The sequence below is a fragment of the Phyllostomus hastatus genome, unplaced genomic scaffold, assembly GCF_019186645.2.
Source record: "Phyllostomus hastatus isolate PE091 unplaced genomic scaffold, TTU_PhHast_1.1 phas_contig_148, whole genome shotgun sequence".
NCBI lineage: Eukaryota > Metazoa > Chordata > Mammalia > Chiroptera > Phyllostomidae > Phyllostomus > Phyllostomus hastatus.
The window spans coordinates 2482692-2496183 of record NW_025333607.1 but is presented as its reverse complement, the minus strand read 5'-3'; the positions used below and the strand labels follow the sequence as shown (position 1 = coordinate 2496183).

The 13492-nt window shown below is 49.4% G+C and overlaps 1 protein-coding gene across 1 annotated transcript in view; it reads left to right on the top strand.

Annotated features, from left to right (window-relative positions):
- The window catches only part of ACTN2 (actinin alpha 2), a 65078-nt gene that overhangs the window by 34777 nt on the left and 16809 nt on the right, over positions 1-13492 (top strand). The window contains exons 7-12 of the mRNA XM_045860439.1: positions 1803-1884; positions 5591-5676; positions 6976-7068; positions 8551-8781; positions 10690-10837; positions 12207-12357. Coding sequence (XP_045716395.1) covers positions 1803-1884; positions 5591-5676; positions 6976-7068; positions 8551-8781; positions 10690-10837; positions 12207-12357 — 791 coding nt within the window. The remainder of the gene's footprint in view (positions 1-1802; positions 1885-5590; positions 5677-6975; positions 7069-8550; positions 8782-10689; positions 10838-12206; positions 12358-13492) is intronic.

The window sequence follows — 13492 nt, the reverse complement described above, 5'->3', positions numbered from 1 at the left end:
AGACAGACCTAGTTTCATAGTAGTTTGTAATGGTCAGTTTTTATTACAAAAGGTAAACAAACCTATGCTATTTGGCCATCTGTGATGGTTAAAAAAATGAAAATTAACAGTAGCAGCTAATGCTTATATAGTTCTAGATAAGACACTATTACAAATAAATGCATCATGTTTATCATATATGTATGCATGTATTAATGTGTATGGTCTATAACATAGTAATGTGTTTATACACATATGCATTGATATTGATGCATATTAATAAGTATTATATATATTACACATATATTCATTCAATCTTCACAATGTAGAGCAAAATCTAATGTACTGTACATATGAACTAGGCATTATTATTATCCCAGTTTTACAGATGAAGAAAGTGAGGAATTCAGTAATCTGCCCAAGGTCACATGGTCAGGTGGCGAGCCAAGAAAATGCTTCATCGCCACACTGTCTCTGTGAGCTAGAGTCTCAGTGAGATAACTTTCACAGTCTCAGAGTCACTCCTCTCTGTTTTTAATGCTGAAGTTCTTCTATATCAAAAACAAAAAGAAGGAAACCTTTGCTCAGTGCTGTGGCTTTGTGAACATTTGCATGAAGCAGCCGGTGGGACTCCCTGTTTGGCGTGGCTGCTGTCTGTGAAATGCTCCTGGGTTGTGTCTAACAACGTCTGGTCAAAGTAGATTTTTGCCTGAAATAACTAGATGTTCTGCGAGGCCGGAAGCTTACTTTGGCTTCTTCCTCGAATGCTGTGACTATGTTTTTGAAGCCTGCACTTTTGAAATGTTGAACCATATTAAAATGAATGTTCTTATTGTAAAGCATGGCAGTTTCTAACGTGTTTAAATGGCTTTGATGTTAAAATTCATCACAGCCATTCCTGGACTAACACTGCTTTTCATTTTGATTTCTCTTTCTTACGCCCCCTCCCTATCCCAGATTCATAGTGTTCAATCTCTTTAATGGGTCAAAACAAGAAATGTAAAGTCTTTTAGCTTTTCAGTATTTCACTTCTACACCTTTGGTTGAATTTATTTTGTTGCATTATATACAGGGTCTGGCACACATAACACCCCCTTTTTATTACAAAATCATAAGCACATAATTCTGTAACAACATCATACTCAATGACACACCATATGACATTTTAGGTGAAGTGTTCAAATCAAACCTCTAAATTATTACACCCATATTATTACCCTAGCAACCACACACAAGGAAGCCTTACTTCTGCCGGACCCTGTATATAGAATCAGTTTGTACAGTGTAAGATAAATGTAATCGTAAGAAACTTTCTTCACAGTTTTCATTTGCAATTTCAAGTCTTTGTAATTTCTTCTCATCTCTGACATGCAGAAGCATGATTTTGCTCGTTGAGCCATTCGGTGACATTCATCGTGAGCGGGCACTCACCCAGCAGCGGGTTTCCTTCTCTTTCCCCCTTCCCCCTCTCACGTTTACAACCAGGGTGTCAGACTGATTCTCCATGATCACCTTCCAGATCCTGCCCAGAGAAAAGGCCCTACCACGTTCCTCCCACCTGCAAAACCTTTGTGCTCTTGAACCTTTGCTCCCATTTTATGAATTGCACAGTGCATGGATTGTGTGTTTTTTGTATCATTTTTGATGTTCTTCTAAATGTTTGAAGTGATTGGGAAGAGAGAAGAAGAAAAATCACTTATACCATTATGGTTTCGTGTGTAAGGGAAGCTCTCTTCCCCAAAGTGAGGTAGATAGAAGACATTGTTTACATGCCTTGTTCAAAAGTATATTTGAAAAAACTGACAATGCTGTTTTTCATGCAGGATGACCCAATAGGCAATATTAACCTGGCCATGGAAATCGCAGAGAAGCATCTGGATATTCCCAAAATGTTGGATGCCGAAGGTGAGGTGAACTGTGTTACCGACTCTCATAAAATCTGGGCGGCACGCGGTGGCCACACACGGGGCTGGCAGAAGTTCCCAGTCAGGCCACATCTGAAGCACTTAGGGTTCCTCAGGAAGTATTAGAGGGTTTCCTGTGCAGCTTGTTCATAAATTATTTTTTAAAATTCTGTACACCACACACACACACGCACACACACATACACACATATGCACACCAGCAAAACTATGGTGAAAGGATTTGGTAAAATGTTCAGTTTTGACAAAGAAACAGGATGCTTTAGTTTGTGATTTTCAAAGAAAAAGTTCATGTTTTAATTTTTTACCAAACTCCATTTCCTTACCACATCGAGATAATTTCAGTAAATAAATTTTCTTGCGAAGTGCTTAAGACTTCACAAAGAAAAAGTCCTTCCTTCCAACTGGAAGATATGGAATGAAAATGTAGATCGTACCTCTCATATGTTCACATTTTACTTTTATTGGTCTAAGTTAAATTTCGTTTAGTTAGATTTGAAAGAACTAAATATGTTGCAATTTAGCATCACTCATGCAGGGAATAGTTTCAAGTGCCTTTTGTGCCTTTACACGGATGCATTTGTGAGCTGTGCCTACGGCACTTCCCTTAAAGTGCTGATGTGGAGAGCATCCATTCACTTCGCTCATTCACTCATCACTCAGCAGACACTGATCGAGCACTTACTGTGAACAGGACCCTGTGAACAGGACTGCAGGGCATAATGAGATGTGTGAGGTGGGATCCTGAGGTCCAGGAACGTCTGTCACTGTGTTTGTCCTGAGTGTTATTCCTGAATGGTCCATTGCTTCCACTAATTGTGTTGTTGGGAAAAGCAAAGAACTCAATTATAGTCAATGGTCCTTCTTCAGTTCCTCCTCATTTTTGGTGATTGCATTATGGTTGCTAACAAATTACCACAAATTGGGTATCTTAAAACAACAGAAATTTATTCTCTTACAGTTCTAAAATGAGGGATTAGCAGGGCCATGCTCTCCCCAAAGCCTCAGGAGAGCATTCTTCCTGGCTTCTTACAGCTCCGTGAAGCCTCAGGCCTCACCCAGCTGGCAGTGGCTTCACTTGGTCTCCATCTCTACGTGGCCATCTTCCTTCTGTGCCTGTCTCTGTGTCTCCTTCCCTCTTCTTGTAAGGACACTCGTCACAATGGAGTAAGAGCCTGCCCTGCTCCAGCACGACCTCGTCTTAACCTGTACATCCGCAGATCAGGTCATGTTCACAGGAACTGGGGGTAGGACTTCCCCATAACTTTTGGGGGACATAACATTGATCTTTCCATTAGGATTCTAACTTTACCTATTTATTGATTTAACCACTATCAAACACCTGTATTATTGGTGTTAACACTTGAGCACACCCTTCAGAGTTCTACTTACAGTTTTGTCACGACTCTTCAGAGGGAGAAAGTCAATAAAACCATGAACTAGCAGCCGAGACAAGTTCCTGTTGATTTTTCTCCATCTGTCCTCCCTAAGTTTGCGCTTGTGTGGTCTCTCCTTTGACCTTGCCATATACTAGACAACTGCTCAGAGTTAACTCACTCCAGTTAATGGCTAAGATACCAAAGTGAGGACAAAGCTGGCGTCCTGAGAGCATGCATCTCGCAGTTCACCCACGCCTCCCTGACACACTGCCGTCGGGGGAGCCAGGATCCCTGTCATGCTCGGTGCTTTGGTTTCCCCCTGGTCCCCGAGCCCTGGTTGGGGTACATGTCTACTCTGTTTATCCTTTGCTCTCAGTGGGATGTTCCCTCCTCCTTGTGAGACACCCCAATCTTCTTCCACTGCTTTTCTTCATCCTTCCTTTGGAATGGTTTCGAGAAAGTCTTGCAAACTATGCTAATTCCTTTGTAGAGTAATTTCTCATAAGGATCTTCTTACCAATCAGGGTGTGGGGATGTTGGGATGTACCTGCCCACCCAGCAGACACCCCCACATCAGCCTTCATACCTTTGGCCAACACGCGCACTGACGTCGGCACAGCATCACGCTGACTTGTCTTATTCCTGCCACCTTTCATTGTCCTGTTGTGCCCTGGTCCCCTCCTCAGATCACTGGCCCCACCTGCTGCTGTTGACCTGAACACCTGGTGGGAATTTTCTGGTGGTTAATTGGAACTGTAACCTGAGGTAAAAACTGGAGAAATGCTTCCTCATCCTGTCCTCACATTTTAGAAGCTTATGAACGTTGCTTCCCTGTTTTCCTCCACAGCCCTTTTTTGAGGTGGGCACAAGGTTCAGACGTGCAGGTGGACCTGTCCCGCATGCACTTGCGGAGGGTCTTGGCTGCCCCCGGGCTGCTGCATGCCCAGTGACAGATGTCTCTGGGACTGTCAATTCCTTGATGCCTCTTGTCAGTTCTCAGAAGTACACGGAGGAGTGACGAGGCAGGTGTGACTTATTTGGTTTGAAGTCTTCCCAACCTAAATGTGTGGGGCAACAGGGAAGATTCGTTGCTCTGACTCCTCTGAAGCGGCTCAGTGGGGAGCCCAGGGGTGTCAAACGTTGGCGCGGTGGCCTTGTTTCCTTCACACAGACTCAGTAAACCCGGACAGACCTGCTGGGTGAGCCGTAGCAACTCACGTCTCCTGTCATTGTCATGCTCTCGTGGTGTACAGGGGTGAGGACGTCAAACACGAGTCGCCGCTCACCTTCACCTTGTGGGTCTTCATTTCCTTTCAATCGTTTCTTCTCTTTTCCCCCTCTCCTGTGAGTAAGGAGACCTGTCTAGTTCTGAGGAGGCAGTTGTATGTTTTTTTTTAAGACTAGTTTTCTTTGAAACTTACTTTCTGTCTGTGTACTAGTATGCCGTTCACGTTTGTCTTCCAGAAGATTCCATACTGTTACACAAACCTGTGTCCTTTCTATTAATATCCTCTGGGAAACTGGGTTTCACTTTAGGGAATTACACAGTGTGTTCTTTTTAACTTCATCCTGTCCCGTGACTGAGTTCTGTGTAAAGTGAAAAAGCAATTCAGCGAAAATGGCTTTGACAGGTCAGAGGAGGAAGGGCATGTGTCATGTGGTTCTGTTTCTGTCTTCCTGTTGGCTAATTCAGCAGCTAACACAGATGGTAGCCAGGGTTGTAGCGTGCACAAGCCATGCACACCCTTCTCTCGCAACGTTTGGTCACCCTGGGTGACCTCTGTAAATGGTGAGGTAAGTATGTGCAGAGGCCTCACCTGCCATGCTTCTCGGGGGGGTGTCATCCTGACACCAGCAGCCAGTCACAGAGCAGAGTGAGGACAGCTGTGGGTGTGATGGGAAAGCGGCCAGAGAGACGGGGCTGGGTGCTCGGCTGCTGTTCCCAGCATCTCACAAAGGGACACACAGGTGACCTGAAGTGGCCAAGAGGCTGTGGGCCCCATGAGCCAGGGGGAAATGGCCACAAGCTCTGAGTCTGACCCGCAGCCCACCCCACGGCTCCAGTGGTAATGCCTTGATGGCATTTCCAAAGCCCACCAGGGGAGGGAGGAAAAGAGGCCTCAGGGTGAAGACTGGGGAAGCGCTGGTTTGAATCATGCTGTTCACGAGCCATCTGTCTGAGGTTTGGGACTGTGGGCCCAAGAGACCCAGAGATCGAGCGGTGCAAACCGACTTGTCCCTCCCTTGTTCACCCGGGTTTCTGCTCTCCGTGTGTGTGTGTGTTCTCTGTGCTGTTTTTCCCTCCCTCAGACATTGTGAACACCCCCAAACCGGACGAAAGGGCCATCATGACGTACGTGTCCTGTTTCTACCATGCTTTCGCGGGCGCGGAGCAGGTACCCACCACGCGTCCGTCGGGGCCGCGCTGCCCCTCCGCATGGGCGTCGGTTGTGTGTGTGTGTGTGTGTGCGCTTCACATCTTACCTTGGAATCTTTCTGGGTGTTTCGTGATGACCTAATACGGCAAGTTCCAAACTGTGAATGCTCTTTTTAAAACAGCGTTAACTTTAGACACTTCCTGAAGCGTTTTCACCCCGCCTTCCTTCTGTGATATTATTTTACTAGTAAATTGTGGGAAACATTGTGCTTTAGGAACAAAAGGTGGAGTTAAGGGGAGTTTCCCCAATGCGAGCAACTGCCTCCCTGGGCCCTAGTCCCTAGAAGCTGCCTTCATTGCTCCGGGGTGGCTTCTAGCATCTTTCAAGACGAAGCCCATTTTAACTGAAAGAAGGGAAATATTACAGTGTTAGAACCCCCCCAAAATTCACATTCCTTCAGACAAACAGCCTGAGGGGTGGACACTGTGGGTAAATGTGTTTTTTTCTCCGTATTTATCTGTTTCTGTCTCTGGCCCCCTCACATGTCTCTCCTTGGAGAACCCTGGTAGATTGGGAGGGGCAAAGGCTGCGTTTCTCCTCTTGTCCTGTTAAGACTGTCAGCAGCACATGAGGATAACTGGACATCAGCCCATACAGGGCATTGAAGGCGAGGTTTTGGGACGGGCTGTAGGCTTGGGAGCCTGGATGGCACGTGGTTCTTCCTGACTCATTCTGTGACCATGGATCAGGGCACGCTGCCAGTCCGGGCCCGGGTTTTCCTCCATGGAAGGATGATAGAGAGTTATTGCCTCACCAACTTCTCATGCAGGTTAAACAAAGTGTTAAGGCAGGTTCAGCTCTGGGTAAGGATCCCATCTGAACTCCACGCACTGATGCATGCTCAGGACCAGTCATTTGAGCTTTGATTCTCAAAGGCTGAGGTTTTTCAGAGAGTTCTCACCCCGTAGTCCTGAGGTCAGTAGCATGCTCCAGTGGGCAGACATTCAGGGACCTGAGATTTTAGTTTCCTCGACCCATATATTTCTGTTACTAACTTGCTTGATGTTTTACAAAGCTTGTGTTCAGACTAATGTTATCTCCCCATTGTTCCCTACAGTATATTCAGCCTGCCGTGTAAGTCTGTGTGAAAACTGTAAAAAAGGTGTGAAATGATTCATGCCCTCAGTCTTATCCTCCCTCACCCAACTCTGCGCCATGTACGGCCCCCCATCCATCCCCCTCACGCCCGCCACGCTCAGTTTTGTGTGTGCATGTCCCGTCGACGGAGCTGTTGTGTTTACCTATTGTGTTTTACAGGCCGAGACAGCGGCTAACAGGATATGTAAGGTTCTTGCTGTGAATCAAGAGAATGAGAGGCTGATGGAAGAATATGAGAGGCTAGCGAGTGAGGTAAAGGAAATGGTGACCCTCAGTCCTGTCCGTACCCACCCAGAGGGTGAGGCGAGAGGGTGAACACGGGTTGTCAGTATTGTTTTCTTTGCATTTTTCATCCCAGATGGAATAAAAGTAGGAGAATACAGTGGAACTCAGAGGCGGTTCATCTGTAACCACATAATTATCAGCACTGAGGGACTCCTGACGGGCTTTTCCACCAGCCCAGAGCGCAGAGGCAGTCTGCATGTTTGAGAAGCGGAGTGTGGCATCACCTCCTGCTGGGCCCCTCCAGGGGAGGGTTCCCTAGAAGACACTGCACTGTGTGACTTCTTCCTGGTTCTGACGTCACAGCGGCCGCGCGCCGTGGTCAGAGGCCTAGTCCACAGTGACCCAGCTCAGAGGAGCGCACCCAGCCTTGCTGGATGTGGCTCAGGCTCCAGTATAAATCCCTAGAGGGAAACAGGAGGGAGGCTGAGCCCTCCACCCTGGTGTCCGCACGTGACCTTCCTGGTGCGTGGCAGCCAGGTGCTCGGTGAGGACAGCACTCTCCCTGGGCTCTTTCGTTCCAGTTTTAGCATCAGTGGGAACTCAGCAGCCTTGTCGCCCATGGTCCGGGCCCCTTTAGATGGAACTCGGTCACCATCACACAGGCCACACACCAGATGGCCTTTGGCCTGACTGCACGTAGCCGATATGCAGTCTGTTCTGGGAAGAGTACCAGGACACGCACTTCAGTTGCTCCAGTCTGAAGCAAGTGATTCACTCGGGACTAAAGCCCGGCCAGGTTGGAGGACAATGAGCCTCGGTGATTACGTCCAGCCCTTTCCTCCGCAGACCCTCAGGCCGTGGACACATCGCCACTTTAACTAACTTTTATTGTCTGCTGCCATTTTCTAAGTGATCTTAGGTGGAAATTATCTGTAGCTTTTCAGCAGTTCTTTTCTAAGACTTTGGTAGTAATTCAGGAGAATGTACCTTGTCCTCAGGTGTTCACTAGATATCAAATCAAAATATACTGTGGCATTGGGTCAGTCCCAGACTTACAATACATTAGCTTAGTACATAAATTCATTAGGTTGGAGCTTAAGTTAAACCCACTTCTTCCCTGATTTTATTATACTACATTCGCCATGTCAGGTGATTTTTAATTTTATTTATTTTTTTAATTTTTTTCATTTGAAAGCTCCATCCAGCATTTGTCTGCTAATGTCTGGTCCCTGAGTTTCCTGTAAATGTCACACATTTGTAAAACATGACTCGTGCTGACCCTGAGTTCTTGACTGGTGTGTGGTGTCGCTGGGCAATCGCTGGTGGCCGTGGGTGGGATGCTGACCTGTCCACCCACGCTCAGAGGTGCCTTTCCTCTCCCTTCAGTGGGGCATCGCACTTCTGCAGCCATAGGAATATTAAGTTAATCCATCCCTAACTGTGAGGTCTTTTCTACGTGGGGACAGTTTGCTGGTGTGTTTAACAGCGCTTAACGTGTTTTGGGCACAGCTTTTGGAATGGATCCGCCGCACGATCCCCTGGCTGGAGAACAGGACCCCCGAGAAGACCATGCAGGCCATGCAGAAGAAGCTGGAGGACTTCCGGGACTACCGCCGCAAGCACAAGCCCCCGAAGGTGCAGGAGAAGTGCCAGCTGGAGATCAACTTCAACACGCTGCAGACCAAGCTGCGGATCAGCAACCGGCCCGCCTTCATGCCCTCCGAGGGCAAGATGGTGTCGGTGAGTAGCCCGGGCCTCTTCCTGGGGGCTGCTGAGGGGTCTCAGCTTAGGAGCAGAGCTTCGGCCCTGCAACCAGTTCATTCTTGGTGTCTCCTCCCCACCGCCACGCAGCTCTGACCGCCCTCTGCACTGGTGCCTCCCCAATAGCGGGCCTTTAATAAACCCTGATGAATGGCCTCATCCTCTCCTCCCTCTGCACACCTGGCGGAGTGTCCCTACCCGGTCTACCATCACCTAGGCCCAGTGGCCTCTGTTCTGCACTGTCACCTCCCCTGTTCACCTTCCTTCCTCTGCTGGATCCCTTGCATTGACACACAGGGACCTGTAGAACCAGCAAAACAAAAAGTAAGGCCTCTGTGACTCCCTGCCCCCGTGGAGTATCCCATTGCTCAGCTGCCCTTCACAGCGGAACGTCTAGAAAGTGTCCTTAAGAGACTGGTTTTCAGCCCTCCACCAATGCCACCCCCCAACTCTTTCTACTCTTCACGCTGCAGTAACCTGGCTTCTGTCCCCTACTCTGGGACTGTTCTCACCCAAGTCAACAGCATCCATGCTGACAATCCCATCAACAGTCACTTTACTTCCTGTTCCCTGTAGCTGCAAGCCTGTTCACCATCGCCTCCTTCCTGAAACTCCTTCTGCTCTTGAACTTACTGTTTTCTTCCTCACCGATGGGTCCTTCTGTCACTGCTCCAAGCTTGGCCTCCTCTGCCTGCCCTGTGCACAGAGGTTCCTGGGTTCTGCTGGCTGTCTCCTCTGTCCTCAGGCCCCTGGGTGGTCCTGCCCAGGCCCGTGGCTCTAATTCCCGCCCAGACACCTGTGCGTCCAGATTTTAGTCTCCAACTCAGAATGCTCCTGAATTCCAGGTTCCTGGATCTGCCTGGATGTCTCAAAAGCACCTCAGACCTCACGCAGCCCAGAATGCCTCGCAGTGCTCTCTTGTTAGTGGACGGCACCTCCAAGAAACTGAAGCCCCAGACCCTGGTGTCACTGCTGACCCCCTCTTTGTGTCATTGTTTTGCATCCAGTCCCTCACCCAGTCCCAGTGGCTCCACTTCCAGATCACATCTTAAACCTGTCCCCTTCTCTGCACTCACTGCCACCCCCTGGCCAGGCCACCAGCCTCTCTCCTTGGGCCCCACACTAACTCTCTCACGGCCTCTTCTTTTTCTTTTGTCCGTAAAATTCATGCTGTTCACAGCAGCCACCACCGTCATCTGGGGCCCGGAACACTCACTCCCCACTTCTGCACAAAACTGACTTTTCTGTCACGAGGTTTCGGCTCAGAGGCCACCTCCCCAAACGGGAGGGCTCTTCTCTAAGTAACCTGCCTGAAGGACGGCTCCCCTGTGGGCACTTGGCCTCCCCCGATCCTGTGTTGTTTTTCCGTCACAGAACATCCCTGTCCTACACAGATGGGCTTAGTCACTGTCTTTCTCCGCAGCCGATGTGAAGGCTGCACAGGACAGGGACTTGCTGGGTGTTGCCCCTCTTACATCGAGTCTCTGGCTTGCGCCCAGCATGTGTGTGATGTCTAGGAGACAGCTGATGGCCACCGGCCGGCTGAGCCCGGTCACTGAGTCAAAGCGGTTGTGAATTGAGTCAGTTTCTAAGTGGCTGTGAGAAGGCGTCCTTGTCTTGTGGCCAGAAAAGTAAAGCCCTGTTAGCCTCTGAGAGCCACATCTGGAGAGTCTCAGGCATTTGTTCACTCATGAGGACAACTAGGCCAGTTTTCAAAGGCCCCAGTGATAAGTAGACATTTAGAAGCTGGCACATTTGAATGGTCATGGGGGAAGGTGAGGAAAGGGACAGAAAACAGGATGGCAGTGTCCACCACGCAGTGGAGGGGTTCACAGGGATGCCCGAGAGGCCGAGTGTGACCCCGGGCCTGGCCGTCCTTGCCCACAGGACATCGCCGGGGCCTGGCAGAGGCTGGAGCAGGCGGAGAAGGGCTACGAGGAGTGGCTGCTGAACGAGATCCGGAGGCTGGAGCGCGTGGAGCACCTGGCCGAGAAGTTCCGGCAGAAGGCGTCCACGCACGAGACCTGGGCTTACGGTGAGCGACCCGGCTTGGGGTGGGGACAGAGCCACAGTGCAGTTACTCACTCTGCCCTGATGTCGGAGACCCTGCACGGGGTGGGGGTCCCTGCCTCTCTCCACTCTGCTCTCTTGTGCTGAACCTCTCCTTTTCTAATTAAGCAGATAATGTACCTGTCAAAATGCCTTCTTGCCACACTTGCCTCCTTCTGTCCCCCCATCTTTCTTTACTTGGTTCTACAAGTATCTGTTCATTCCCTAACTGTGGGTCAGACAGCTTGGCTTTTGCCAACAGGACATTTATTAAATGCCACAAAGCAGCATAATTTCCTACTTAGAAAGTTGCTTGGAAAGGAAGAAGGCAGGTAGTGCTGTCTCCTCTTAGTGTCCTCACGGCACTCAGACCCACCTCCCTCCCTCAGCTCTGCTCAGTCCTGTTCCCGCAGCCATGGACCATGGTCTTGACGTCGCCTGCAGGCTGCTATCTGCTGTGCTAGACTCCCCCCTGTCCTGTCGCAGAACGGGAGGTGTCCTCATCCTGTGGTCCCAGGCGCCTCTCAGGGTGCGAGTGATGGGATTGCCTCCAGGATACTTACAGGCCCCAACCTGGAGCCCTGGCCTTGTCACCTGTCATCTCTGTGCCTCTGAGGAGAGTCCTCACCTCTCAGTGCCTCTGTGACCTCTTCACAGTGGGAGTGACAGAAACCAACCTCCCCCACACACACCTACACCACACAGAGTTTGGAGGAAGACGTAATGAGTTCATATTTATAAAGCATTTAAATCAGTCTCTGGCGCTTAGTGCTAGGCTGTCACTATTAAATATGTGATCATTTGCTTTCTGTTTCTAGCTTTAAAGAATGAAATTCTTAAAGGTCACCAACCAGGGGAAGAATGTGTGTCCAGCCATTGCTCGATTTAAGAAATATTTGTGGGGAAATAGGTAGACACTCAGAGAGGAACTGTCTAATTTATTAGGAAAAAAACTACAGACTATATTTACCACAGAAAGTAAAGCTTTCAAACAGAAAGAATTAGGGTAGGCAGACAGAGTTCAAGTGTGTTGCCCGACGAGTCCAGGTGACTGTGAGCTAATAATTACTAACCTGACTGAGGGGCGCCCTGGAGAATCACATCCTCACTACCAGGATCACGAACAAGGCAGGTGTGTTATTGGGATGCTGCCTGCTGGCTTCCCCTGTATTTGGAGACATGGGCTTTCATCGTCCTCAAAGGGAGGCCTGAACCCCAGGTGTGATGCTGCCGCCTGAGTTTGGCCTGGCTCCCTGCCCCTCTTCTCCGGGTTAACGATCCCCGAGCACTGTGTAGACTCAAGGAAGCTGCCATGTGATTTCAGAGTGTTCTCACTCTTGTGACAAACTTTGCAGGCAAAGAACAGATCCTGCTGCAGAAAGACTACGAGTCGGCGTCGCTGACCGAGGTGCGGGCCCTGCTGAGGAAGCACGAGGCCTTTGAGAGCGACCTGGCCGCACACCAGGACCGCGTGGAGCAGATCGCCGCCATCGCTCAGGAGCTCAAGTATGTGCAGCCGCAGACACCTGCAGGTGTGGGCCAGTGGAAGGCTCCCGGGCCTGGCCTTCCTTTTCTGTGCGGAACTTAGGGAGAGTGAAGCTGGAGGATTCTGGGGTAGGATTCGTCCTGTTTTTCTAAGGGATGAACTGTTTTGGCTTCAGTTCTTTGGTGGTGGGGGATCCCTGTGTGACTCATCCTGCAGCACCCTGGCCCCTGGAATGGGCAGTGCACCTGCAGGAGCATGAGACGCAGCAGGGGTCCCGGAGCGCAGCTTGGACAGGGGGCCCACCAGGCCCGGGTGCCGGTGGCAACCACACTCCTGTCCAGAAACAAACAGAGATGATGCCTGAGCTCTGCAGGAGGAGACAGGGCAGCCCCACGCCACCATCCACCAGTGCCGTTCTGTGCAGGGTGCAGCCTGTGGCCGGGGCCGCCCTCTGGGAGAGGCTGCCCACGATTTTTCCAAGTTTCTCTAAAGACCCTTGTCCCCTTTCGATAAACGCAAAATTTCATCCCTGCTCCTTTCCCCTCCTCGTAATCACTGATAGGTCTACAAAGTTTTAGAGCTTGTCACATAATGATAACATAAACGTTTATTTCATTATGTTATACTTTAAAATTCCCATGCTCCTTACCTCTTAGTTAACAGGTCTGGCCTATTTCAAGAGTTTTTTTTTTAGCCCAGACAGCCTCTTCGCAGTGTGCTGGTCACCACTTCTGTCTGATGCACTGCAGTCTGACTTCTCCTGCCACCTGCAGCTGGGTGTCGGGCTGCCCGTTGGCACTCGCAAATGAAACGGGGGGTGAAAGAGACTCCAGCCATTCAATGCTCTGCAGTAGCTCTCATGAGTCATTCAAAATGGTCTTAAGTATTGCCCATAAAAGTTAAGTAGTAATTTTTAATTATTCTTATGATTCCAGGTATATCCAATGCCTATCTCTTCACATAGTGAAGAGAAGAACCATGTACAGAATTTAAATCTGGGCTCCTTTTCATCTTATTAATGACCCTGTCCCGTTTAACTTTCCTGAAATAAGAACTCAAACTGTGTGTGCAGTTCTGAGAGTGCGTGTAGAATAGTGTGCCCCGTGGTGCAGGCCCTGCCTCCTGGAGAGCAGGTGTGTGTGGCACCAGCACACG